This window comes from Equus asinus, chromosome 27, assembly GCF_041296235.1.
Source record: "Equus asinus isolate D_3611 breed Donkey chromosome 27, EquAss-T2T_v2, whole genome shotgun sequence".
In the NCBI taxonomy this organism is placed as follows: Eukaryota; Metazoa; Chordata; class Mammalia; order Perissodactyla; family Equidae; genus Equus; species Equus asinus.
Window position 1 is genome coordinate 4,753,725 of NC_091816.1, and position 27,241 is coordinate 4,780,965.

The 27,241-nt window shown below is 39.0% G+C and overlaps 1 protein-coding gene across 1 annotated transcript in view; it reads left to right on the top strand.

Annotated features, from left to right (window-relative positions):
- The window catches only part of LOC106836908 (disintegrin and metalloproteinase domain-containing protein 5-like), a 186,217-nt gene extending 159,980 nt beyond the window's left edge, over positions 1-26,237 (top strand). The window contains exon 23 of the mRNA XM_070499711.1: positions 26,006-26,237. Within this exon, the coding sequence (XP_070355812.1) occupies positions 26,006-26,237 (232 nt within the window). The remainder of the gene's footprint in view (positions 1-26,005) is intronic.
- The last annotated feature ends 1,004 nt before the right edge of the window (positions 26,238-27,241 follow it).

The window sequence follows — 27,241 nt, forward strand, 5'->3', positions numbered from 1 at the left end:
AAAAGATTATAAAAGAGTACTATGAAAAGCTATATGCCAACAAATTGGATAACCTAGAAGGAATAGATAACATCTTAGAATCATATAGCTTTCCAAAGCTGAATTAGGAAGAAATAGAGATTTTGAATAGACCAATCACCATTAAGGAGATTGAAACAGTAATCAAAACCTCCAGGGGTTACTAAAAGTCCTGGGGGCCAGCCCCATGGCCTAGTGGTTAAGTTTGGCATGCTCTGCTTTGAAAGTCCAAATTCAGTTCCTGGGTGCAGACCTATACCACTTTGTAGTGGCCATGCTGTGATGGAGACCCACATACAAAATAGAGGAAGATTGGCACAGATGTTAGCTCAGGGTGAATCTTACTCACCAAAAAAATAACCATAATAAAAATTAAAAAATAAATAAAAATCCTGGCCCAGATGGCTTCCCTGGCGAATTCTACCAAGCATTCAAGGAAAACTTAATATATATTCTTCTCAAACTCTTCCAAAAAGTTGAAGAGGAGGGAAGCTTCCTTACTTATCCTAGAAGGCCAACATTACCCTGATATCAAAAACAGACAAGGACAACCAAAAAAAGAAAATTACAGGCCAATATCACTGATGAACATTGATGCAAAAATCCTCAAAATGCTAGCAAATAAAATACAACAATACATGGAAAAGATCAAACACCATGATCAAGTGGAATTTATTCCAGGAATGCAGGGATGGTTCAACATCTGCAAATCAATCATTGTGATGCATCACGTTAACAAAATGAAGAATAAAAGACACATGATCATCTCAATAGATGCAGAGAAAGCATTTGACAAGATCCAACATCCATTTATGATCAAAACTCTGAGAAAAATGGGTATAGAAGGAAAGTAATTCAACATAATAAAGGCCATATATGGCAAACCCACAGCTAACATCATACTTAATGGTGAAAACCTGAAAGTTATCCCTCTAAGAACAGGAACAAGACAAAGATGCCCACTTTCACCACTCTTATTTAACATAGTATTGGAAGTCCTAGCCAGAGAAATCAGTCAAGAAAAAGACATGAAAGGGATCCAAATTGGAAAGGAAGAAGTGAGACTGTCAGTATTTGCAGATGACATGATTTGATACATAGAAAACTCTAAAGAATCCACCAAAAATCTTTTAGAAATAAACAATGAATACAGTAAAGTTGTAGGATACAAAATCAACATTCAAAAATCAGTTGCATTTCGATACACTAACAACGAAATAGCAGAAAGAGAAATTAAGAATACAATCCCATTTACAGTTTCAACAGAAGGAATAAAACACCTGGGAATAAATTTAACCAAAGACATGAAAGACCTGTACACTGAAAACTATAAAACGTTGTTGAACAAAATCAAAGAAGGCACAAAGAAATGGAAAGATGTTCCATGCTCTTGGATTGGAATAATTAGCATAGTTAAAATGTCCATACTTCCTAAAGCAATCTACAAATTCAATGCAACCCCTATCAAAGTTCCAACAACAATTTTTCATAGACATAGATGAAAGAATCCTAAAATTTTTATGGAACAACAAAAGACTCCGAGTAGCCAAAGGAATCCTGAGAAAAAGAACAAAGCTGGAGATATCATACTCACTGACCTCGAAATATGATACCAAGCTATAGTAGTCAAAACAGCATGGTTCTGGCACAAAAACAGATGCAGAGATCAATGGAGCAGAATCAAGAGCCCAGAAGTAACCCCACCCATTTAAGGATAGCTAATTTTCAACAAGGGATCCAGCAATATACAATGGAGAAAGGAAAGTCTTTTCAATAAACAATGTCATGAAAACTATACACGCAAAAGAATGAAAATAGGCAATTATCTTACACCATACACAAACTCAAAATAGATTAAAGACTTGACTATCAGACCTGAAATCATGAAACTTCTAGAAGAAAACATAAGTATTATGTTCTTTGACATCAGTCTTAGATAGCATGTCAGCAGGATATTTTCCAATACCATGTCTCACCAGGCAAAGCAAACAAAACAAAAAATAAAGAAATGGGACTACATCAAACTAAAAATCTGCACAGCAAAGGAAACCATCAACAAAATGAAAAGACAACCTAACACTTTGCAGAAGATATTTGCAAATCATATATGTGATAAGCAGTTAACATCCAAAATATATAAACAACTCATACATGTCAACACCAACAAAAAAACCAAGCAACCCAATTAAAAGAAGATAAACAGATAGACAACAGGCACATGAAAAGATGCTCAACATCACTAATTATTGGGGAAATACAAATCAAAACGACAATGTTATCACCTAACACCCTTCAGAATGGTTATAATTAACAAGAAAAGAAATAACGTGTTTGAGAGGACATGGAGAAATGAGAACTCTCATACACTGCTGGTAGGAATGCAAACTGGTTCAGCCACTATGGACAACAGTATAGAGATTCCTCAAAAAATTAAGAACAGAACTACCATATGTTCTGACTATTTATCCAAAGAACATGAAAACATGAATCCTTAAAGATATATGGACCCCTTTATTCATTGCAGCATAATTCACAATAACCAAGAATTGGAAACAATCTAGGTGCCCATCGAGGGATGTATAGATAAAGAAGATGCATATACTCATGATGCAATACTACTCAGCTATAAAAAAAGAGGAAATCTTGCATTTTCAACAACAAAGATGGACCCTGAGTTATTCTGCTAAATGAAATAAGTCACACTGAGAAAGTCAAGTATCATATGATCTCTCTCATAGATAGAATATAAAAACAGCAACAAACACATAGATACAGAGACTAGATTGGTGGTTACTAGAGGGGAAGGGGAGAGGAGATAGAGAGAAAGGGGTGACTGGGCACATATGTATTGTGATAGATGGTAATTAGTCTTTGGGTGTAAACAAGTAGTTTACACAGAAATTGAAATATAATGATGTACACCTGAAATTTTGTATAATGTTATAAACCAGTGTTACCTCAGTTATAAAAGGAAAAAAAGAAAATGTCTTGAAACAAATGAAAATGGGAACACAGCATAACCAATTTTATGGAATGCTGCAAAAGCAGTATCTTAGTTGGAAATTTATATCAATAAAGGCCTATGTTTTTAAAAAGTAGAAGGCTCTTAAGTAACCTAACTTCACACATCAAGGAATGGGAAAAAGAAAACCTATGCCCAAAGTTAGCAGAAGGAAGTAAATAAAGATTAAAGCAGATATGATGAAATAAAGAATAAACAAGCAATTGAAAAATCAACAAAAGCAAATTCTGTTTCTTTAAGAAAATAAAATTAAGGGGCAAGTCTAGTGGTGCAGTGGTTAAGTTCACTCGTTCTGCTTTGGTGGCCTGGGGTTTGTTGGCTTGGAACCTGGGTGTGGACCTATTCAACACTTATCAAGCCATACTGTGGCAGGTGTCCCACATATAAAATAGAAGAAGATGGGCATGGATGTTAGCTCAGGGCCAATCTTCCCCAGCAAAAAGAGGAGAAATGGTGGCAGATGTTAGCTCAGGGATAATATTCCTCAAAAAAAAATAAATTAAATTGATAAACTTTTAGCTAAACTAACACAAAAAGAGAGAAGTCTAATGTAAATAAAATCATAAATGAGAGGCGATGTTACAACTGATGCTACAGAAACAAAAAGGATCATAAAAGTTTGCTATGAACAATTTTATGCCAACAAATTGGAAAACCTCAAAGAAATGAATAAATTCCTAGAAACATACAACCAACCAAGAGTAAACCATGAAGAAATAGACAGTGAGCAGATTGAAAACAGGTAAGGATGTTGAACCAGTAATCAAAAACCTCCGAAAAAAGAAAATCCCGGGACAGATTGGCTTTACTGGTGAATTCTACCAAATATTTAAGGAAGAATTTCTTTAATTCTCTGCCAGTCTTTCTCAAACTCTTCCAGGAAATTTTAAGAGGAAGGAACACTTTCAAACTCATTTAATGAGGCCAACATTTACCCTGATACCAAAAACTAGACAAGAACACCACAAGAAGAGAAAACTGTAGGCTAATTATCTGTTTAACATGGATGCAAAACTCCTCAACAAAATACCAGCCCGCCAAATTTAACAGCACATTAAAATGAACATACCCCATGGTAAAATGATATCACAGGAATGCTAGGAAGGTTCAACATACAAAAATTAATCAATATGATATACCACATTAACAGAATGAAGAATAAAAATGACAAGATCATTTCAATAGGTACAGAAAAAGCATTTGACAAAATTTGACAAAATTCAAAACATTCTTATGATATAAAATTTAAAAAAAGAGTAGAAGGAAATCACTTCAACATAATAAAGGCCACATATGAGAAGCTCACAGCTAGTATCATAGTGAACAATGAAAATCTTGAAGCTTTTCCACTAACATCAAGAGCAAGTTAAGGATGCCTGCGATCACTTCTATTCAACCTAATACTGGAAGCTCTACCCAGAGCAATTGGGCAACAAAAAGAAAAGGCATCTAAATCAGAAAGGGAGAAGTAAAATGTTTTCTGTTTGCAGATGACATTCTCGTATATATAGAAAAGCCTAAAGACACCACAAAAAATTCTTAGAACTAATAAATGAAATTAGTAAAGTTGTAGGTTACAAAATCAACGTACGATAACCAATTGCATTTCTATACTAACAATATACTATCTGAAAAGGAAATTCAGAAAACAATTCCATATACAATAGGATCCAATAAAAATAAAATACTTAGGAATAAACTTAACTAAGAAGGTGAAAGACTTGTGTACTGGTAAGTACAAGATATTGATGAAAGAAATTAAACAACACACAAACAAATGGAAAGACATCCTGTGTTCATGGATTGAAAGAATTAATATTGTTAAAATGTCCATACTACCCAAAGTTATCTATAAATTCAATAAAATCCGTATCAAAATTCCAATGACATTTTTCATAGAAATACAAAAATACCAGTTCCGAAATTCACATGGAACCACAAAGGACTCTAAATACCCAAAATATCTTGAGAAAGAAGAACAAAGGCGGAGGTATCACACTTCCTGATTTCAAAATATATTGCAAAGGTACTGTAACTAAAACAGTATGGTGCTGGTATAAAGAGGATAAAGACCAATGGAACAGAAGTGAGAGCCCAGAAATCAACGCACACCTATATGGTCAACTGATCTTTTTTTTTTCTGCTTTTTCTCCCCAAACCCCCCTGTACACAGTTGTATATCTTAGCTGCAGGTCCTTCTAGTTGTGGGATCAACTGATCTTTGAAAATGATGCCAGAGTACACAATGGGGAAAAGATAGTGTCTTCAACAAATGGTGTTGGAAAGCTGGATATCCACGTGCAATAGAATAAAATTGGACCCTTACCTTACATCATACACAAAAATCAACTCAAAATAGGTTACTTAAATGTAAGACCTGAAACTGTAGAATTCCTAGAAGAAGACATAGGGAAAAAGCTATATGACATTGGTCTTGGCAGTGATTTATTCTTTAGATTGACTCCAAAAGTATGGGCAACAACGGCAGAAAATAGACAAGTGGGACTGCTTATCAAACTAAAAGACCTGCACAGTGAGTTAAACATTCAACAGAGTAAAAGGGCAACCTATTGCATGGGAGAAAGTATTTGTAAACCATGTATCAGGTAAAGGGTTAATTGCTAAAATATATAAGGAACTCCTACCATCAATACCAAGAAAGCTAATAACCTGATTTTACAGTGGGCTAAAGACTTGAATAGACACTTCTCCCAAAATGCCGTACTAATGATCATCAGGTGTATGAAAAGATGGCCAATGTCACTAATCATCAGGGAAATGCAGATCAAAACCACAATGAGGTATCACCTATTAGAATGGCAATTATCAAAAAAGCAAAAGTCAACAAATGTTGGCAAGGATGCGTAGAAGTTTGAACAATTTTACACTGTTGGTTGGAATGCAAAATATTGCATTCATGGAAGATCCATGATGGCGCCGTGAGTAGTCTTCTTTGTCTCTCCCCCTTCGAGTCTACAATTATTTGGACACTCATTGCTTAACAAAGGATATCCAGATAGCATCTCAGGACATCTGAGAGACCCATGCGACTATACATCGGAAGGCGGACGGACTTCCCTCCAGGAGGAGGTGGAGATAGATGAAAACTCTCCGACCCCGACCGAACAGCCTAGTACCTGCAAGCAGCTTTCTTCCAACGGATGCCCCCAGAAGATCAACACACACCTAGGGCAGGAGCGAGCACACACCAGAGGAGCGAAAGTGGAAACAGGTGACCAGAACCCTACCTAAACCCCCCGCAATTACTCCTAAATGCAGAGGGAAACTCTAGAGTTACACACTTGAGCCTGTGGGGAGTCTCACCCTGCCATTGGCAGGGAGATCCCACCTGGTGTCCAGGGCACCTGGAGGGTCCCAGAGAGAATCACAGAGGGCGTGGCAGCCCCCTGGCTGCCACTGCCTGCATGGCCGGGCAAGGGATTGCCAGAGATCTCGGAAAGGACTGGGACTGGGTAAAGCTCCAGAGGCTGGCTCTGTGGCCCCGGAGGGAAGCTCCAGAGTTCCGCCTGGGCAGCAGACAAAACTCTCTGTCTGCCATTAGCGGAGGGGCCACACCCAGCATTCACAACTCTGGGAAAGTCCCAGAGAGAATCCCAGAGGGCGAGGCGACACCCAGCTGCTGTTGCCCGCCCAGCGGGGCAAGGGATTGCCAGCCCCCCCATGATGGCCCCCATGGCAGAAGAGGGAATCCAAAGGACCACTGTGACTACGAGGAGGGGCCCAGGCCCAGTTAGCAACTGCAGATAGGGTTCCTGGTTGGTGCAGTATAAACAGCTGCTCCCCCACCACACCAGCAGAAACAAGTGGAAGGAGCAACTAATCTCTATCTCTGTGCGGAGGCACAAATCTACAACATCAAGCAATATGAAAAAATACATTAAATCTCCAGAACAAAAGGAAAACAACAAATACACAGACAACAATCCCAAAGAAAATGAAATATATAACCTAAATGACGATGACTTCAAAACAGCCATCATTAAAATACTCGATGAGTTAAGAGAGAATTCACATAGACAACTCAACAAGTTCAGGAGCTATGTCACAAAAGAGTTTGATACGATAAAGAAGAACCAAACAGAAATACTGGAAATGAAGAACACAATAGAGGAGATTAAGAAAAATCTAGATGCACTGAACAGTAGGGCCGATGATATGGAGGAAAGAATTAGCAATTTGGAAGATGGGAATATAGAAATGCTGCAGGCAGAGGAGGAGAGAGAAGTAAGACTAAAAAGAAATGAAGAAACTCTCCGAGAATTAGCAGACACAATTAGGAGATGCAACGTAAGGATTATAGGTATACCAGAGGGAGAAGAGAAGGAGAAAGGAGCAGAAACCCTATTCAAAGAAATAATGGCTGAGAACGTCCCAAATCTGGTGAGAGAGATGGATCTTCAGGTGACAGAAGCCAATAGATCTCCAAACTTTATCAATGCAAGAAGACCAACCGCACGGCATATAGTAGTGAAGTTAGCAAAAGTCAACAACAAGGGGAAAATACTAAGGACAGCCAGGCAAAAGAAACTAACCTACAAAGGAACTGCCATCAGGCTATCAGCAGATTTCTCAGCAGAAACTTTACAGGCTAGAAGAGAGTGGAATGATATATTCAAAAATCTGAAGGACAAAAACCTACAGCCGAGAATTCTCTACCCGGTGAAAATATCCTTCAAATACGATGGAGAAACAAAAACTTTCCCAGATAAACAAAAATTAAGGGATTTCATTGCCACAAAACCTCCTCTTCAGGAAATCCTCAGGAAAACCCACATTCCTGAAAAATCAAAAAAAGGAACGGGGCTACAAAACCAAGAGCAGAGGAGATAAGTAGAAGGACAACAACAGAGAGTAGCAGCTCTTCATCAGAATAGATTAAACCATGGCACCAGAAACAAAGGAAATTGAAGAAAACCAGAAAACAAGAGATAAAAAGGTAGTGGTAGGCCCCCACATCTCAATAATCACTCTAAATGTAAATGGTCTGAACTCCCCAATCAAAAGACACAGAGTGGCAGGATGGATCAAAGAACAAGACCCAACAATATGCTGCCTCCAGGAAACACACCTCAGCCCCAAAGCCAAACACAGACTTAGAGTGAAGGGATGGAGAACGATACTCCAAGCTAATAATGAACAAAAGAAAGCAGGTGTCGCTATACTAATATCAGACAAGGTAGATTTCAAAGCAAAACAGATGAAGAAAGACAAAGAGGGACAGTATATAATGATAAAAGGGACTCTCCACCAAGAAGACATAACACTTATAAATATATACGCACCCAACACAGGAGCACCAAAATTTGTAAAGCAACTCTTAACAGAACTAAAAGAAGACATAAACAACAATACAATAATAGTAGGGGACCTCAACACACCATTAACACCAATGGACAGAACATCCAGACAGAAAATCAACAAGGAAATTATAGAATTAAATGAAAAATTAGACCAGATGGACTTAATAGATATATATAGAACACTTCATCCAAAAACAGCAGGTTACACATTCTTCTCAAGTGCACATGCAACATTCTCAAGGATTGACCATATTTTGGGAAACAAAGCAAACATCAATAAATACAAGAGAGTTGAAATAATATCAAGCATCTTTTCTGATCATAATGCTATGAAAGTAGAAATCAACTACAAGAAAAAAGCAGAGAAAGGTGCAAAAATGTAGAGACTAAACAACACGCTTCTGAACAAACAATGGATTATTGAAGAAATAAAAGAAGAAACCACATATTGTCTGGAGAGAAATGAAAATGAGAACACGACATACCAAATCATTTGGCATGCAGCAAAAGCAGTCCTAAGAGGGAAATTCATCGCAATACAGGCTCACCTCACTAAACAAGAAAAAGCTCACATAAGCAACCTCAAACGACACCTAACGGAACTAGAAAAAGAAGAACAAACAAAGCCCAGAGTCAGTAGAAGGAGGGAAATAATAAAATTAAGAGCAGAAATAAACGATATTGAAACAAAAAAGACAGTAGAAAGGATCAATGAAACAAAGAGTTGGTTCTTCAAAAAACTTAACAAAATTGACAAACCTTTAGCCAGACTCACATAGAAAAGAAGAGAGAAATCTCAAATAAATAAAATTAGGAATGAGAGAGGAGAAATCACAACAGATACCAATGAAATACAAGGGATCATAAGAGAATACTATGAAAAACTATATGCCAACAAATTGAACAACCTGGAAGAAATGGACAACTTCCTAGACTCCTACAACCTCCCCAAACTGAATCAGGAAGAAATGGAGAATCTGAATAGGCCAATCACAAGTAAGGAAATAGAAACAGTAATGAAAACCCTCCCCAAAAATAAAAGTCCAGGACCAGACGGCTTCTCTGGAGAATTCTATGAAACATTCAAAGAAGACTTAATACCTATTCTTCTCAAACTATTCCAGAAAACTGAGGAAGATGGAGTACTCCCTAACAAATTCTATGAAGCCAAAATCACTCTGATCCCCAAACCTGACAAGGACAACACAAAGAAGGAGAACTACAGGCCGATATCACTGATGAACATAGATGCAAAAATCCTCAACAAAATTCTGGCAAACCGAATACAGCAATACATCAAAAAGATTATACACCGTGATCAAGTGGGATTTATACCAGGGACACAGGGATGGTTCAACATCCGCAAGTCAATCAACGTGATACACTACATCAACAAAATGAAAAACAAAAACCACATGATCATCTCAATACATGCAGAGAAAGCATTCGACAAGATCCAACAACCATTTATGATAAAAACCCTCAATAAAGTGGGTATAGAAGGAAAGTACCTCAACATAATAAAGGCCATATATGACAGACCCACAGCCAACATCATACTCAATGCACAAAAACTGAAAGCCATCCGTCTGAGGACAGGAACAAGACAAAGGTGCCCACTTTCACCGCTCCTATTCAACATAGTACTGGATGTGTTGGCCAGAGCAATTCGGCAGGAAAAAGAAATAAAAGGAATCCGAGTAATGAAGAAGTAAAACTCTCGCTGTTTGCAGACGACATGATCTTATATATAGAAAACCCCAAAGAATCCATAGAAAAACTATTAGAAATAATCAACAACTACAGCAAAGTAGCAGGGTATAAAATCAACATACATAAATCAGTAGCATTTCTATACACTAACAATGAACTAACAGAAAAAGAACTCAAGAACTCAATCCCATTCACAATCGCAAGGAAAAAAATAAAATGCCTTGGATAAATTTAGCCAAGGAAGTGAAGGTTCTATACAATGAAAACTACACGACTTTCTTGAAAGAAATTGACGACGACATAAAGAGATGTAAAGACATTCCATGCACGTGGATTGGAAGAATAAACATAGTTAAAATGTCCATATTACCTAAAGCAATCTACAGATTCAATGCTATCCCAATCAGAATCCCAAGAACATTCTTCACAGAAATTGAACAAAGAATCCTAAAATTCATATGGGGCAACAGAAGACCGCGAATTGCTAAAGCAATCCTGAGCAAGAAAAACAAAGCCGGCGGAATCACAATCCCCGATTTCAAAACATACTACAAAGCTACAGTGATGAAAACAGCATGGTACTGGTACAAAAACAGGTCCACAGATCAATGGAACAGAATTGAAAGCCCAGAGATAAAACCACACATCTATGGACAGCTAATCTTCGACAAAGGAGCAGAGGGCCTACAGTGGAGAAAAGAAAGTCTCTTCAACAAATGGTGCTGGGAAAACTGGACAGCCACATGCAAAAGATTGAAAATTGACCATTCTTTTTCACCACACACCAAAATAAACTCAGAATGGATCAACCACCTAAAGATTAGGCCTGAAACAATAAGTCTTCTGGAAGAGAATATAGGCAGTACACTCTTTGACATCAGTTTCAAAAGAATCTTTTTGGACACTATAACTCCTCAGTTGAGGGAAACAATAGAAAGAATAAACAAATGGGACTTCATGAGACTAAAGAGCTTCTTCAAGGCAAGGGAAAACAGGATTGAAACAAAAAAACAGCTCACTAATTGGGAAAAAATATTTACAAGCCACTTATCCGACAAAGGGTTAATCTCCATAATATACAAAGAACTCACACGGCTTAACAACAAAGAAACAAACAACCCGATCAAAAAATGGGCAGAGGACATGAACAGACATTTCTCAAAAGAAGATATAAATATGGCCAATAGACACATGAAAAGATGTTCATCATCGCTAATCAGGGAAATGCAAATCAAAACTACCTTAAGATATCACCTTATACCCGTTAGATTGGCAAAAACATCCAAAACCAAGAGCGACAAATGTTGGAGAGGTTGTGGAGAAAAAGGAACCCTCATACACTGTTGGTGGGAATGCAAACTGGTACAGCCATTATGGAAAACAGTATGGAGATTTCTCAAAAAGTTAAAAATAGAAATACCCTATGACCCAGCCATCCCATTACTGGGTATCTATCCTAAGAACCTGAAATCATAAATCCCAAGAGTCCCTTGCACCCCTATGTTCATCGCAGCATTATTTACAATAGCCAAGACGTGGAACCAATGTACATGCCCAGAAACTGATGATTGGATAAAGAAGATATGGTATATATACACAATGGAATACTACTCAGCCATAAAAAAAAGACAAAATTGGCCCATTCACAGCAACATGGATGGACATCGAGGGTATTATGTTAAGTGAAATAAGCCAGTCAGAGAAAGACGAACTCTATATGACTCCACTCATAGGTGGAAGTTAACATATTGACAAGGAGATCTGATCGGTGGTTACCAGGGAAAAGGGGGGGTGGGGGGAGGGCACAAAGGGGGAAGAGGTGTACCCGCAACATGACTAACAAAAATGTACAACTGAAATCTCACAAGGTTGTAATCTATCATAACAATAAAAAATAAAATAAAATAAAATAAAATAAAATAAAAAATATTGCACTCACTATGTAAAACTGCTGTAGAGTCCTCAACAAATTAAAAATAGAATGCTATATAATTCAGGAATTCCACTTCTGGATATTTTCCCCAAAGAATTGAAATCAGGGTCTCAAAGGAATATTAGTATTCCTAAATTCATTGCAGCACTATTTACAATAGCCAAGATATGGTTACAAACTAAATGTACGTCAATGGATGAATAAAGAAAATGTTGTATATACATACAATCGAATGTTGTCCAGCCATGAAAAAGAGGAAGTTCTGCATATGTGACAACATAGATTTACCTTGGGGACGTTATTCTAAGTGAAATAAGCCAGTCACAGAAGAACAAATGACTGCATGATTCCACTTATATAAGGTATCTAAAATAGTGAAACTCACAGAAACAAGGAGTAGTATGGTGGTTGCCTTAGGTTGCAGGGAGGGGAAATTTGGGTGCTGCTAATCAATGAGAATCAAGTCTCAATTATGCAAGATGAATAAGTTCTAGAGATCTGCTGTGTACAACATTGTCTCTGTTGTTAAGGATACTGTATTGTATACTTAAACATTTCTGGAGAATAGGTTTCATTTAAGAGTCTTACCACAACACAATAACATTTTTAAAAATTTAAGAAGTTTTGCTTCTCAGAAGACACCCTTAGGAAAGGGAAAAGGGAAACCACAATGGGGGAGAAGGTTTTTGTAATACGTATTTCCAGTAAAAGACTCATATTCGGAATTTATACAGAATCCCTAGAAATCAATGACAAAAAGTGGGTGAACCTAATATGCAAAATATTTGAAGAGACACTTCACATAAGATAATATTGAAGAGGCTCGAAACGTGAAAAATTGCTCAACATCATTACTCTTCAGAAAAAGGCAAATTAAAATAAAAGTGAGAGTTCCCTACACCCCTGTAAGAGTGGCTAAAATCAAAAGTGACAACATCAAGGGACGGTGAGCTTGTCAACTATGAGGACTCTCACACATTGCAGGTGGGAGTATAGGTTGGTACAGCATATTTTTATTACTGTTCTAGCAGTTGAGCATCTTCCAAAGTATCAGATTTCAATTAAATTTATAACTTTTATTTTCATTTTTAAAACTATCATACTTATCATATTTAAAGTTTATATTTACTTTATGTTAATATCAACTCAGCATTTATTTCCGAGAATTTTGACAAAGGAAATTTCCCATGAATTTTGAGTCTAATTATCTAAAATATTTTTCTTTCTTTTTCTATTTAACTTGAAGTTGATTGTTGTTCCTTCTCCCTTCTTTATACTTTTAACTTTACATCTTATCCTTATCTTTTCCAACATCAATGATCTATATATAGAGAGATTTCTATATGTTTAAAATAAACTGAATCAAAATATTTTTTGGATACATCGATAGGGACAGTTGACAAAAAGCTTCTGAAATTTATGTGAAAGGAAAATAGAGGTATGTAGTAAACTTTAGTATTAACTAACAATGAATTAAAACATAGAGCTGTTTATTTTCAAAAAGCACCTTTCTGATTTTTAACGTGTTAGCAAATATTTACTAAAATATTTGGTAGATATATGAATGAAGGATAAATTATCATAATCAGAGTGCCAAAAGTAAATTTCTAACAATGTAGATGCATATGTTCTTAAGTTCTTTTCTAAGAAAAACATAAAAATACTTATACTTTTCAGATTTTTGTGCTTAGAGACTATTAAGGACAACTTTTCATATCTTAAACTATAGGCCCATATCATCATTTTGAATACATATAGTATTCAATTTAAAAAAGAAAAATAATTTATTTAAAAATTCATTATTATGAATATTTTGACTACTTCTAGTTTTTCATTGTTACAAACACCCTGTAATAAACATCCTTACATGCATGCACATTTTGGAGCAATTTTCTTTCCAATTGTAGTCTGAGAATAAATCTCTAAAAGAGAGATTGATCAAAGCATAAATATAATATATACACTTTTGTTGTGTTTTGGTGTCTATTGCCAAATTACCTGGTTTTAATGATCACCATCAATCTATTTGTATCAAGTTGTAACTTTTATAAGTTATTTATTTTTAGTCAATTGGACTTGTGAGTGGTATACTTTCTGAGCTGTAGCATTTCTTAAATTTTACTTTCTTTTGCTATCCTATTGAATTTTCTTTGTTATTTTCCACTGTCATTTGGTAATAAGCTATTTCTGTAATGAGTATGGTGTAGAAATAGAAAATACATAATATAATCATATCGGGTTAGAGGCATTTTTGAGATTCCCTTTAGTATGAGGGATGCTTAGGATATTTTTACCTTCTCCCATCTCCCACACCTTTGATTTTTCTGTTTTGTAAGTTGGGATTTTAGACCTAGCCTTCTGTTAATAAATTCCTATGTTTTAAGCATTATTTATGTTGGTTCCAAAAATATTTTGTCATTTTCAGTTTTGTCCTTAAGTTTACAACAAACATTTTGCATTCATTTTATGCTTGACTGGTTTCATTTTTAATAATTCTGAAGGATGATTTTAGATTTTAATTACATTAAGATCCTTTTCCAACCAGAGACGTTGGAATGCCCAAATCTTACGTTGACTCTTCTCTCCTGACTCTCCTCTCTTAGTTCATTCAATAAATTGTATGTAGATGTAGGTGTGTGAATCATTCTGCTTCTTAGTACAGTAGTAACAAGTAATAAACATTCATTTAAAAGCATGGGTATGCAAAAGAATGAAATAATCACTGTCATTAATCTTAGCACCTAAGATGATCATTGTTAAAATATTTCAATATGTAGATGTACACGTGTGTATGTGTGTGTGAGTGGGCATGTATGTTGCTGTTTTTGTCTTTTATAAAATGTGATTGACTTAGAATTGCCATAATGTTTTCTTTTAAATTAAAGTCTATTTACATACTTAGAATGGAAATTTCAAGGCACTTTGCTTTATCGACCTAAATAGTTACCCAACATAGACAAACACTTAGGGTATTTTAGAAAGCCACTTCTATTACAAAACTAAGAATATTCGCAGTTGAGGTAGCAGATTGTTGTTTTTTCTGGAATTAGTTTTCATTTTCTTGACTCTTCCCCTTTGGTTACCCATGCCTTTTAAATTACTTGTGTGACAAATGTGTTGGCTCAAAGGAAAAAAAAGTAACACTGGTATTTTGTGTTTTGAGTTTTGTTTTCTCTTACAGTAACAGTCTCTAAGAACCTTGGCCTGGAGAGAGGATAGTGCCAAATAAATCATCAGAAACTGGCCTATATCAAGAAGGAAAAAACATAATTTCTCTGTTACCTCTGTTGTCACTGCTGAGGGTTAAATTATGAAATAATAAATCGTCTGCACCTGAATTATGTCCAGTGTTTGCTCTGTATTTTAACTCCCACCTTCCACCCTATCTACTCCAACTTGACTCCAGAAGAGGCTCTGAATCAGGTGAAAGCAGCCTGAGACCCTCATCCCACTAAGCCAAGAGGTCTTGCCATTCAGCCTTATGACCCAAGGATAGAGAGTGTTCCCTTTTCCCTTCTGCTCTTTAGGTTGACCTGAATCTCCCTCCCCGAGTCTCACCTCCCTGCTTCTCTTCAGAGCTCCTATCCTGTGGTTAGCCTGTGCCTTGTCCCAATGGCATTTATTCAGATAGGATCTGAATCCAATCTTTCTCTTGTTGCTCCTTCTCCTCTTTGAAAACTATATACCTGCCTTAGTGTATTGAAATATCTATTTACCAAGAGTAGATTTATCTTGAAGCTAAGGAAGCAAAAGCATCAGGGCCACATACTTGCACAGGCTCTGTTCAAAGTCATGGACCTAATCTCAGAGAGAATTCATCAAATTTTATATAGTTCATGTGCCACTAAACTGGCATCTTCCAGTTCACCAGCTCCCTTGGCATTGGTGTGCTGGAGCCAGTTCATACAAGCTAATAAGAGCTCATCATTAACATTTTAGAAATTTGCTCTTATCAAAAAAAAAAAAGGCAACAAGTGTGGCAAGGATGTGGAGAAATTAGAACTGTTGCAAACTGTTGGTGGGAATGCAAAATGATGCAGCTGTTATGGAAAATAGTATGGCAGTTCCTCAAAAAATTAAAAATAGAACTACCAATGATCCAGCAGACCTACTTCTGGATATTTGTTCAAAAGTATTGAAATCAGGCTCTCAAAGAGATATTGGCACTTCTGTGTTCATTGTAGCACCATTATAGCCAAGATATGACAACAACCTAAATATCCATCAACAGATGAGTGGATAAAGAAAATATGGTATATGCATTCAGCAGAATATGATTCAGCCTTATAAAAGAAGTAAATTCTGTAATATGTCACAATATGAATGAACTTTGAGGACACCATGCTAGGTGAAATAAGCCAGTTTCATAAAGACAAATACTGAATCATTCCACTTATATCAGGAATCTAAATAGTCAAATTCGTATAATCAAGGAGTAGAATGTTGGTTGCCAAGTGCTGAGAGGAGGAGGGAAATGGGGAGTTACTAGTAAATGGGCATAAGGTTTCGGGTAAGCAGGATAAATAAGCTCTAGAGATCTGCTGTACAACACTGTACCTACAGTTAACAATAATGTATTGTACACTTAACAGTTTAAGAGGGGAGATCTCATTGTGTTTTTCCACAATAAAATAAAAAGAAAATCAGATGTTTTGCAAGTCAGTTGTTAAGCAACCATTATTAAAAACATTAAATTATATAAATTTAGACAAATTAAAAATTAGTACTCAAAACTTACCATTTCTTAATTCTATAATTACATTTTACTTTAGGTTATGTCTATTGTATCATTATGCTGGAAATAGTATATTACAGTGTGCTACTCACATCTCTCCCCAACTCTACCTCTAAAAAGGTCAAGCGGTAACTTGAAATTGGCCTTTACTGAAACGGATAAACCTTTAAATCTGGGCTTTATTTTTTTCCAGCGACACAATTGGAGGTATCTCAACTTCCTTCTGTTTTTCTATCCAACACCTTATTGGAGGTGCTTTTCTGTCACAGCTTTAATCTATCCCTAACTCATCCCAGACAAGAATAGCCAATTTGATAGGGTTCCTAGGAAGTTTGACATGGGTTGGAAGAGCCTATGCTATAGCAGGCAAAGAAGATGTATTTCAGATCTGCTTTCTGTTATGGATAGTGGAGAAGCTGCTAAGAGGTAGTATGTTGTACCACCAAAAACGACAAGGGTGCAGAGTCTGTTGTCTAAGGACAACTTTACCCTGCCTTTAAGGCTATTCAGATACTGATGAGCTGGGAGATCTGAGGAGAAGAATATCACGTGGGGCAAAATATTTACCAGCCGTTGTGATTACCGAATTCATTATAAGCAAAATATTTAAGTGTCTCTGGACCAGGATGAGTTTGGGAATTCTCATAATGTAGCATTTCTGCTTTCACTGATGCATACCCTGAGACTATGGAAAGAAGTGAGGAGCAAAGAAAGATTCAAAGATGGGGTAGAAATGTCTTCCAGAAAAACCATTTTGCTTTTAGATTTGAAAAGGGAGATAGATGCTGCTGAAATAAAATTCTTTGCTTCCTGGAAGAAAACTTCTTTACTACTCATAATTCCATACAAATTATGTAAAATGCCAGTGAAAATTGGGAAATCATGTAGTTGTGTAATTAGGAAACATAGGGTTTAGTAATTCTGTATTTATCTGTCAAAATCTGTGCTGCTATGAAAATGTACTGTGGTATGAAATCTTTATTTAATAATAGGTGTAAGTTTTCAGAAATCAAAATGTAAAACCATTTCCTCATTGCTTACTGCTTTGATCCGTGACATTTTTCTGAAATTATTCTGGTAAAATCATCACTTACATATACAGCATTATATTCTATGAATTCCTTTTAATCTTCGTGGGGTTTTTTGTTATTTCTTTTTGCCTTCTTAGTTGATATTTGATTATTCCTCATCTGAAACTTGCTACTTCTATCATTTCTGAAACATTTCCATCTCTTCTGATTCCTAGTTGTATATCTATGTCTGAGAATTCTTTTGTAATTTACTTTATTGCCAACCATCTATTTGTCCTTAAATGTTGGTGTTACTAACCGTTGACTTTCATCTCTTTTCATTGCATACCAGTAGTTCAGTCCATATGCCTACCTAAATTTCTAATAGGCTCCTGATAAACTGGACACAGATTACCAAAATAATTCTTGGTGGTGGTTATACCTCTCCCTGAGTGTGTTGTACAAGGCCATTTTTTGAATTCCTGGGAAAAGGAAGAGCCCTACTTAAACAGGTAGAGTTCAGGTCATGTAGCGTACTCACATGTGGATCACCAGAGGAAAACATACGGAGCTTGTCTGCCTCACCAGAATTACAATTAGAAACCAGGGCAAGTTCCCAAGGAGAATGATCTCATCTATACTTTGATACTTGAGATAATCAATACTAACCTTACCCCCTTTGACTCATAGCTTTAGCTGAACACAATTTAGATGGATTCTGATGCATAACCCCTGATTGCAGGTATGGCACTTTTCCTGGGCAGTGGATTCTGTCCTGTATTTGATGACTAGCTATCCAGGCTTCTTCAGTCTGGGGGCTCTGTATTCTCAGCATATGACTCCATAGTTTCTAACAAAACTGATGAAAGTGTGGAAAACTCATACCTGCCCACTGTCTCTAACTGGCAGTGACACAAATTCATTTTCGTGGTCTATTGGCCCAATTTAGTTATAGCCCTAACCTAACATCAAAGGAACCCAGAAAAACATCAGGAGAACTCATGGAATATTTAGTGAGTGCTATTGTCCCCTACCATACTGTGAAATAGAGAAACTAAGGTTGTGCCAACTGTGACTAGGCATAGGCCTGCCCATGGTTCCCGTGATAGAAGACCTTCTTCTAAAGCACCCTTTGACAACGCTAAGGTCGTTGATGTGGCTAATGCTCCCCTTGCCTCCCTCCCCATAAAGTCACTGTCAAATCAGTTTGCTAGTTTCCAAGTTGGATGACAAACAAATCTCTGAGGTACATTGACATTGGAAAAGTGCCATTGCTGCACTGACAAGACCTATAGCCATTTCTAAAAGTTGGTCACCCTGGAAGCAGATAAGTGTGTACATAAGCTGAGTGGCATGTGTGGCAGCCATGGGAATGTACCTAGCAGCCCTCCTACTACAGAAAGTATGAATGATGAAGGGTCTGAGTGATGCAATCTGAAATGCATCAGTGCGTTTTTGTCAAGGCCACACTTCCCATGGTCTGCTCCCAACCAATGATAGAACTTGATAAGAGACACTAAGGCAGGCATTCTTGTGAGACTCAGGAATCCTCTGACAGCTGGCTCTGGCCTGAGGACTCCCCAGCAGTCTTGCTGAAACTTCCTGACATTGCATGGAACTTCCTTAAACTGAGTGAGTCCTAGACTTCTCCTATCCAGTTTTCTTCCCCTCTGTCCTTCACTTGGGGTCAGACTTGCTCTACTGTCTGACAGCTTTCTCAGCCTTTGTATCTTTCCTCCCTATTTTTCATACAGTGGCATTCCTCCTAATAAAATCCTTGCACATTTAGTCCTGTCTTAGCATCTGCTTCTCAGGAGATCCAGATTAAAACAAGTAATAATGAAAGTATTGTGAGTAAACCCATGGTAAGATGTCGATTTTGCCTGGTTCACCTAATCCTACAAGGAAGGAGGGGCGCAGATAGTCCATACCACAAGGTGGCCGTACAGTTCTAAAAATTTCATGGCCACAAAGAAAAATGTCCCAGGAGAGGGGAAGGTGGTGGCAGATGCAATAAAGCAGGCATTTAAAATGAGAGGAGTTAGCTGGCTACTGCTAAGTTTTATTGGTGCCCTGCAGAGGGATAATAGAATGAAGGCTAACAAGCAGTTAACTGGCTATGTTTGAGAGCCAGAGAGTCTCAGTGGTAGCTTTCAAAGAGCCCCTTATCAGCCATAGTTGAATGGCAGACACAGGTGAAGGGCAGGCAGGGGACTTATTTGTTACAGTTGCAAGTTCCAGAGACATGTGAATACTCACCCAAAGGAGCACTGTTAGGCTAAGGTCATGGCACTGTAGGGAAAATGTGGGATCCTGAAAACTGGAAAGACTTCCGGATGTATGCTCCTGAGGATGTTGATTCTATTGCACCCACCTCCTGAGCTTACTGGTTGGAAGCCATTATACTTGAAGATGCTGCGGAAACTTTTTCCCCACAAGGCAACAGGTTGCCCCCATTCCCATCTCATAGGAGTTTCCCCACCTCCTCTTCTGACTCCTAGGCCAACAGTTAGGGTTAAATCTCATCATAGCACAGCTGGGGACGTGCTGACCAGATGGTGGTGCTTAGCTGCCAGAATTGAAGAAGCCATAATGACATTGTGATCTCTGTTGGTGGAGGATCTTCCAAGGGGACTTGATTCATAAGTAGTTTTGGAGGCAATAAATAGAGGATTGTGACTATTAGATGCAAAATAGATTGGCAGCCAACTAGGAAGTCATTTAACACCTATAATAAAGAGAAAACAAGAATGGAGGAGCAGGAGGCTGAGGACTGTAACCTCAATAAAAAGCCACAATCCTTTGATCAGTTCCCAGAACTGAACCAGTTTTCAGGTCTGAAACCCAATGACTGAAAATGTGACTTGGTTCCTATTTGGAAGGACCCTGTAACTCCACGGACACTATATACTGTAATGACTTCTCCTGTCTTCCTGTAAAGGGAGCTACAGCCAATTACTCAGGTATCGGTACCCTGGCAAAAAGGGGCTCACCATACATTTTGAAGACTATTGGACACAGGGTCTGGGTTCATAGTGATACTCAAACGATCATCAGCACCCCTTTTGGATTTGGGACCTATGAGGACCAGGTAATATATGGGTTCTTGGCTAAAGTTTGACTCACAAGTACACACAGTGTCCTCAGACACCTCTAGTGGTCATTTCTCAAGTTCTCAAGGGCATAATTGGAAGTGACAGACTTGGAAGTTGGAGTAACCCCAACAGTGGAGTAAGAGCTGTCATAGTAGAAAAGGCCAAAAGCAAACCTCTGACCGATCCCCACCTCCCTCCCCCCTACCCTGGCCGGTATAGCAAATAAAAACCAATATTATATCTTGGGGAAAGGAGGTAGTGGAAATTAGTTCCACCATTAAAGACCTAAAACTGCAGGGGTGGTGGTGTCCATCATATTTTTGTTTAATTTGTCAGTCTTGTCCCTGCAGAAACCAGACGGAACCTGATAAATGATTACACTAACACTGACAACAATATACATAATTTTAATTGCTGTATCAGATGTGGTATCATTGACAGAAGTGACTCATCAGATCTCAGGGACATGGTATGTGGCCATTGATTTGGTGAATGTGCTCATTTCCATTTGGATCAGAAATGGTTCACATTCATTCATTCAATATTCATTTGCTATTTTGTCTCGGGGCTATATTAACTCTCCTGTGCTCTATGACAATATAGTTTGAAGAAATCTGGACTGCCTGAACATCCCACAGAACCTCATATGATCAGTTACATCAATGAGGTCATGCAGATTGATCAGGATAGGCAAGAGGTGGTTACTATGCTGGACGCCTTGGTAAGATACATGCATTCCAGAAGGCAAGAGATAAATCCTATAAAGACTAAGAAGAAGATGAAAATTTTAGTGAAGTTTTTAGAAGTCCAATAGTCAGGGTCATGCCAGGATATCCCTTCTAAAGTAAAAGACAAATAATTGCATCTTGCATCCTGGGCATAAAGAAAGAAGCACAGCACAGGAGGATCAAGAGGCAGCATATTCCACATCTAGAAATATGGTTCTGGCCATATGCTCAGTGTCGTGGAAGTCTGCTCACTTTGGGTAGAGCCTGGATCAGAGAAGCACTTTACAACAGGTCTAGGTTGGGTTGCAATCAGCCCTGATACTTGGCACACTGTGGTGTTGGAGGTGTCGGTGGTGGGAAAAGACACATAATGGAGCTTCTGGCAAGCCTCAGTGAGAGAATCTGAATGCAGGACCCCGAGATTCTGGAGTAAGTCTAGGTCATCCACAGCAAATAATTGTATATCCTTTGAGAAACAGTGGTGTGTTACTTGGCCTTAGTAGTGATAGAATATTTGACTATGAGACACCAATTGGCCATACATCTGAACTGCTCATTGTGGTCTGCCAAGTCATAAAGTCAGATTCCTATGTTACCCAGTGCAGTTTCACCAGTGTTCCTCACACAGCTATACCTATGGCCATCCCTTAGTCTGAGTCCAATGAAGAGAGAGGAATCACATAGTAATTTAAACAGGAGAAGTTTAATAATAAGCTACAGTAGGAGAGTAATTATAAAGATACAAAGAGAACTCTCCAGGTACCCTACATCTGAGGGAAAGAACCCAAAGAAAGACACATTTGGAAGGGTAGCCACTCTCCAAGGCTGGGGTTCAGACATTATTGGAGAAGGTGTGATTTCTGCCTACTTGATGGCTCAGCCAGGGCTGATCTACAGACATTGGGAAAGCAGAAAACACATCTCCAGCTAGTGTGCCTGAGACAATCAGTGCCACTTCATGTGCAAGGGCTGTACTGCACAGTGTCTGAGTCAGGATGGGTGCAGGTAAGCCACAGCTGGTATGGGGTTGCAACAGAGCATGTTGAGGTGGTGCTGCAGGAGCAAGACCTGAAATACATGATGTCCATGTCAGTAGGAGCATGAGAATGTGATTACTGAGCCCAAGCAAGGACTGTGAGTTCACTGAAGGACGACATACTCTAGGAGGGGAGCACCTACAGTTAAGTGCCACCGGATGTCTTCACACGCTGGCACTGCTAGTTCCCCGTGCAGCAGGAATAAGCAAAAGTAAAACACAGTACGCTCTAGAGGAGTCTCCTCTTTCTTCAGTGCCCCTCTGGTGCCCTCTACTCTCAGGATTTAGCATTGCCCTCACTGTAATAGAATTTTTAGACTTCAATCCATTATTGCAGAGCAGGTAGAGAAAATTGGAATCTGAGAGGCAGTAAACTGATAACTTGCATGTGATCAGCTAAAAGTGAAGGAAAAAGCCTAAGTATGCCAGTGTGTGGTTTGCATGGCCTTTTGGTTATGGTCCTGAAAAGTACTGGAACATTGGAAACAAGCTCTGGGGTAGAGGCATGTGGACGGACATATGGGAGTGGGCACAAAGTGTGAAGATTTTTGTATCACATGTTAATGCCCACTAGAAAACAACCACCACAGGAAAGGCACTAAACAACCACAGAGAAAAAATGACCTAGTCAGTTGACTTTAGTCAATCATCATTACTAGTTCCCCAGGAGTGTCATGATGGACATATAAGTGGCATGGCCACAGTGCTATGTATGGTCCTAATAGCATGGACTTTCACTTACTGAAGCAGATCCAGTTACTGCTGCCTCTGAATGTCAAACTTGCCAGAGACAGAGACGAATATTGAGCTCAAATATAGCCCTATTTTTTTTTTAAGGAAAACAACTGTCTTTTGGAGGCAACTTGGTCCTGTCAGAACTTCTCCCATCCTGGAAGGGCCAGAGGTTTGCTCTATTAGGAAGAGACACATATTCAGGTATTGGTTTTCTTTCTTACCTGCAGAACCTTAGGTGGCACTACTATAAACAGGATTACTGATGTAATCAGTAATATAATGGACTCCATAGACATAGAATCCTACATCACATTGCATCTGACCAGGGGACCCACTTCACAGTGAAGAAGGTGTGGGAATGAGCCCACAATCATGAGATCCACTGACTGTTTCTCATAACACACCTCTAGCCTCACAGAACTCTTGAACAGCTTTCAAAAAGGTGAAATTGAAGCACCAGCTTGAAGGAGGTATTCTGAAACAATGGGATGGTATCTGTGATGGTTAATCTATGTTTCAACTTGACTGGACCATGAGTTGCCCAGATAGGTGGTAAAACGTTACTTCTAGGTATGTCTCTGAGGGTGTTTCTAGAAGAGATTAGCATTTCAATTGGTGAACTGAGTAAGGCACACAGTCCTCCCCAATGTGAGTGGGCATCATTCAATCCACTGATTGAGCAAAAAGCAAAAACGTGGAGGAAGGATGAATTCAATTTCTGCTTAAGCTGAGACATGCATCTTCTCCTGCCTTTGATCATTGGCACTCCTGGTCCGTGGGCTCTCAGACTCAGCTCAAGGGCTTGCATCATCAGCACCAGTTTCTCAGGCCTCTAGGTTCAGACTGATTACAGATCTAGCTTTTCTGGTTCTCCAGTTTGCAAACGATTGATCATGGGACTTGACCTCCATAACCATGTGAGGCAATGCCTAAAATAAATCTCATATATCTACATATATTTATATAGATATATATCCTATTGGTTCTGTTTTTCTGGAGAACCCTGACTAATACAACATCCTTAGGATGGATGCAGTATGTTAATTAATCCAGAAACCCCTGGGGCTGGCACCGTGGCCAAGTGGCTAAGTTCATGTGCTCCACTTCGGTGGCCTGGGGTTTTGCTGGCTCAGACCCTGGGCCCGGACCTCACACTGCTCATTAGGCCATGCTGATACTGCATCCCACATAACAGAAGCACCTACAACGAGAATATACAACTATGTGCTGGGGGGCTTTGGGGAGAAAAAGGAAGAAAAAAAAGAAGATTGGCAACAGACACCCCTAAGGTGTCACTGATAGTAAGGACACATGGGTCTGGGAATATAGGGGTGGAAGTAAGAGTGGCCCCACTCACAATTTCTCTCAATGCCCCATGGAGGTGTTTTTTTGTTTCCTGCCCCGTACTCTGGGATCTATGGGGTTGGAGGTCATGGTTCCCAAAGGAGACAGGCTCTTGCCAGGAGAAACAGCAACTTTCCAATTGAAAGACAATAGGAGTTGCTGTAATGGCACTTTGGACTCCATCTGTCCAGTGACAAAAAAGCAAGAATAAGAGTCACTGTACTGGGTGGGATAATTGACTCTGATCTGCAGGAGGAGATAGAAGTACTTTCACTCAATGGATACAGGAGGTAGTGTGGGTGGAACCCAGGTGATACACCTGAGTGAGTCCCATTATAACTGTGAATAGATATGTCCATCAAGGCTGGAATGAGAAAAGTATGATTATTAAGGGTTCAGGCACTTCAGGATAAAGATTTGGTTATACCACAGTCGGCCATGGAGACCTTCCAGGTGATAGCTGAACATGAGTGGGATTTAGAATAGACAGTAGATACCAGGTGTTAGGACTTCAATGGAATGTTTTATTGTGATAAAAATCACATAACAAAATCTACCCTCTTAACAAGTTTTTAGGTGGAGAGTAAAGTGTTGTTAACTATAAGAACGATGTTGTACAGCAGATCTCTAGAACGTTTCCACTTTGAATGACTGAGACTGTATGCCCACTGAACAGCAACTCCTCATTTTGCCCTGTGTCCAGCCCTGGCAGCTATCCTTCTACTTTCTGTTTCTATGAGTTTGACTACTGTAGATACCTCATATAAGTGGAATCACATAATATTTGTCTTTCTATGACTTGCTTATTTCAATTAGCATAATGTGCTCACGATTGATCCATGTTATAGCATGTGGCAGGGTTTTTTTCTTTTTTATGGTCAAATAAAATTCTATTATATGTATATATGCCACATTTTCTTTATCCATTAATTTGTTCATGGGCATATGGATTAAACCACTGCTTCGTTATTATGAATGTTGCTGCAATGAAACCGGAGTGCAAATATCTGTTCAAGATCCTGATTTCAATTACTTTGAATAAATACCTGGAAGGGAGATGGCTGGATCTTATGGTATTTTCATTTTAAAGTTTTGACAGAATTTTATACTGTTTTCTGTAGCAGCTGCACCATTTTACTTCCCAACCGTGTTTCAATTTCTCCATATTCTCATCACCACTAGTTAGTTTCTGTACTTTTAAAAAATAATGGTTCTGGAAGATCCAAGATGGCGACGTGAGTAGTCCTCTTTGTCTCTTCCCCTTCGAATCTACAACAAATTGACATTCATCGCTCAACAAAGGATATCCATACAGCATCTCGGGACACCTGAGAGACCCATGCGGCTATACATCGGAAGGCGGTCGGACTTCCCTCCAGGAGGAGGTGGAGACAGGGGAAAATTCTCCGACCCCGACCAAGCAGCCTAGTACCTGCAAGCAGCTTTCTTCCAGCGGACGCCCCCGGAGCATCAGCACACACCTAGGGCAGGAGGAACTGCACACCGGAGGAGCAACGGTGGAAACAGGTGACCAGAGCCCCACCTAAGCCCCCCCGCAATTCCACCTAAACACAGAGGGAGGCTTCAGAGTTGCACACCTGAGTCCACAAGGAGATTCTCTGCCTGCCATTGGCGGGGAGGCTCCACCTGGTGTCCACAGCAACCGGAGGGTCCCGAAGAGAATCCTAAGCAGCGCAGCAGCCCGCCGGCTGCCGCTGCCTGCCCCACTGTCTGCCGGACAGGGCACAGGATAGCCAGAGATCCCCTTGGAGAGGACTGAGTCTGGGTGGAGCTCCAGCAGCCAGGCTCCATAGCCTAGGGGGAAACCCTCCAGTCTCACAACAGCTTCAGCGAAAGCCTCTGCACACCACTAATAGAGAGCACCCATCCGGCAGCCACAAGGCTAGAGGACCTTGGGACAAAAGGAGCATAGCTAGGTGAGCTAACCACAGACTGTAGAAGATGCCAATAGCTCTGCTGTGACCCATAGTGGACAAGTGAGATTTTGTGGGTGCCGACAGTGATGGAGCTGCAAATATAAGTGATCCTGCCCCTGGCCACTGGAAAAGCCCATAACACCGCGGCAGACACCAAGGAAGGAGCACATCTAGGCTGTCTGCAACAGTAGGCACCAGCAGCCTGAAGCCCCCCCCATGATGGCCCCCACAGCTGAAGAGGGAACCCGCAGGACCACTGTGACTACGAGGAGGGGCCCAGGCCCAGTTAGCAACAGCTGATAGGATTCCTGGATAGTGCAGTATAAACAGCTGCTCCCCCACCACACTAGTAGAATCAAGTGGAAGGACTAACTAAACTCTATCTCTATGCGGAGTCACAAATCTACAACATCAAGTAATATGAAAAAATATATTAAATCTCAAGAACAGAAGGAAAATAACAAATACACAGAAAACAATCCCAAAGAAAGTGAAATATGTAACCTAAATGACGATGACTTCAAAACAGCCATCACTAAAATACTCGATGAGTTAAGAGAGAATTCAGATAGACAACTCAACAAGTTGAGGAGCTATGTCACAAAAGAGTTTGA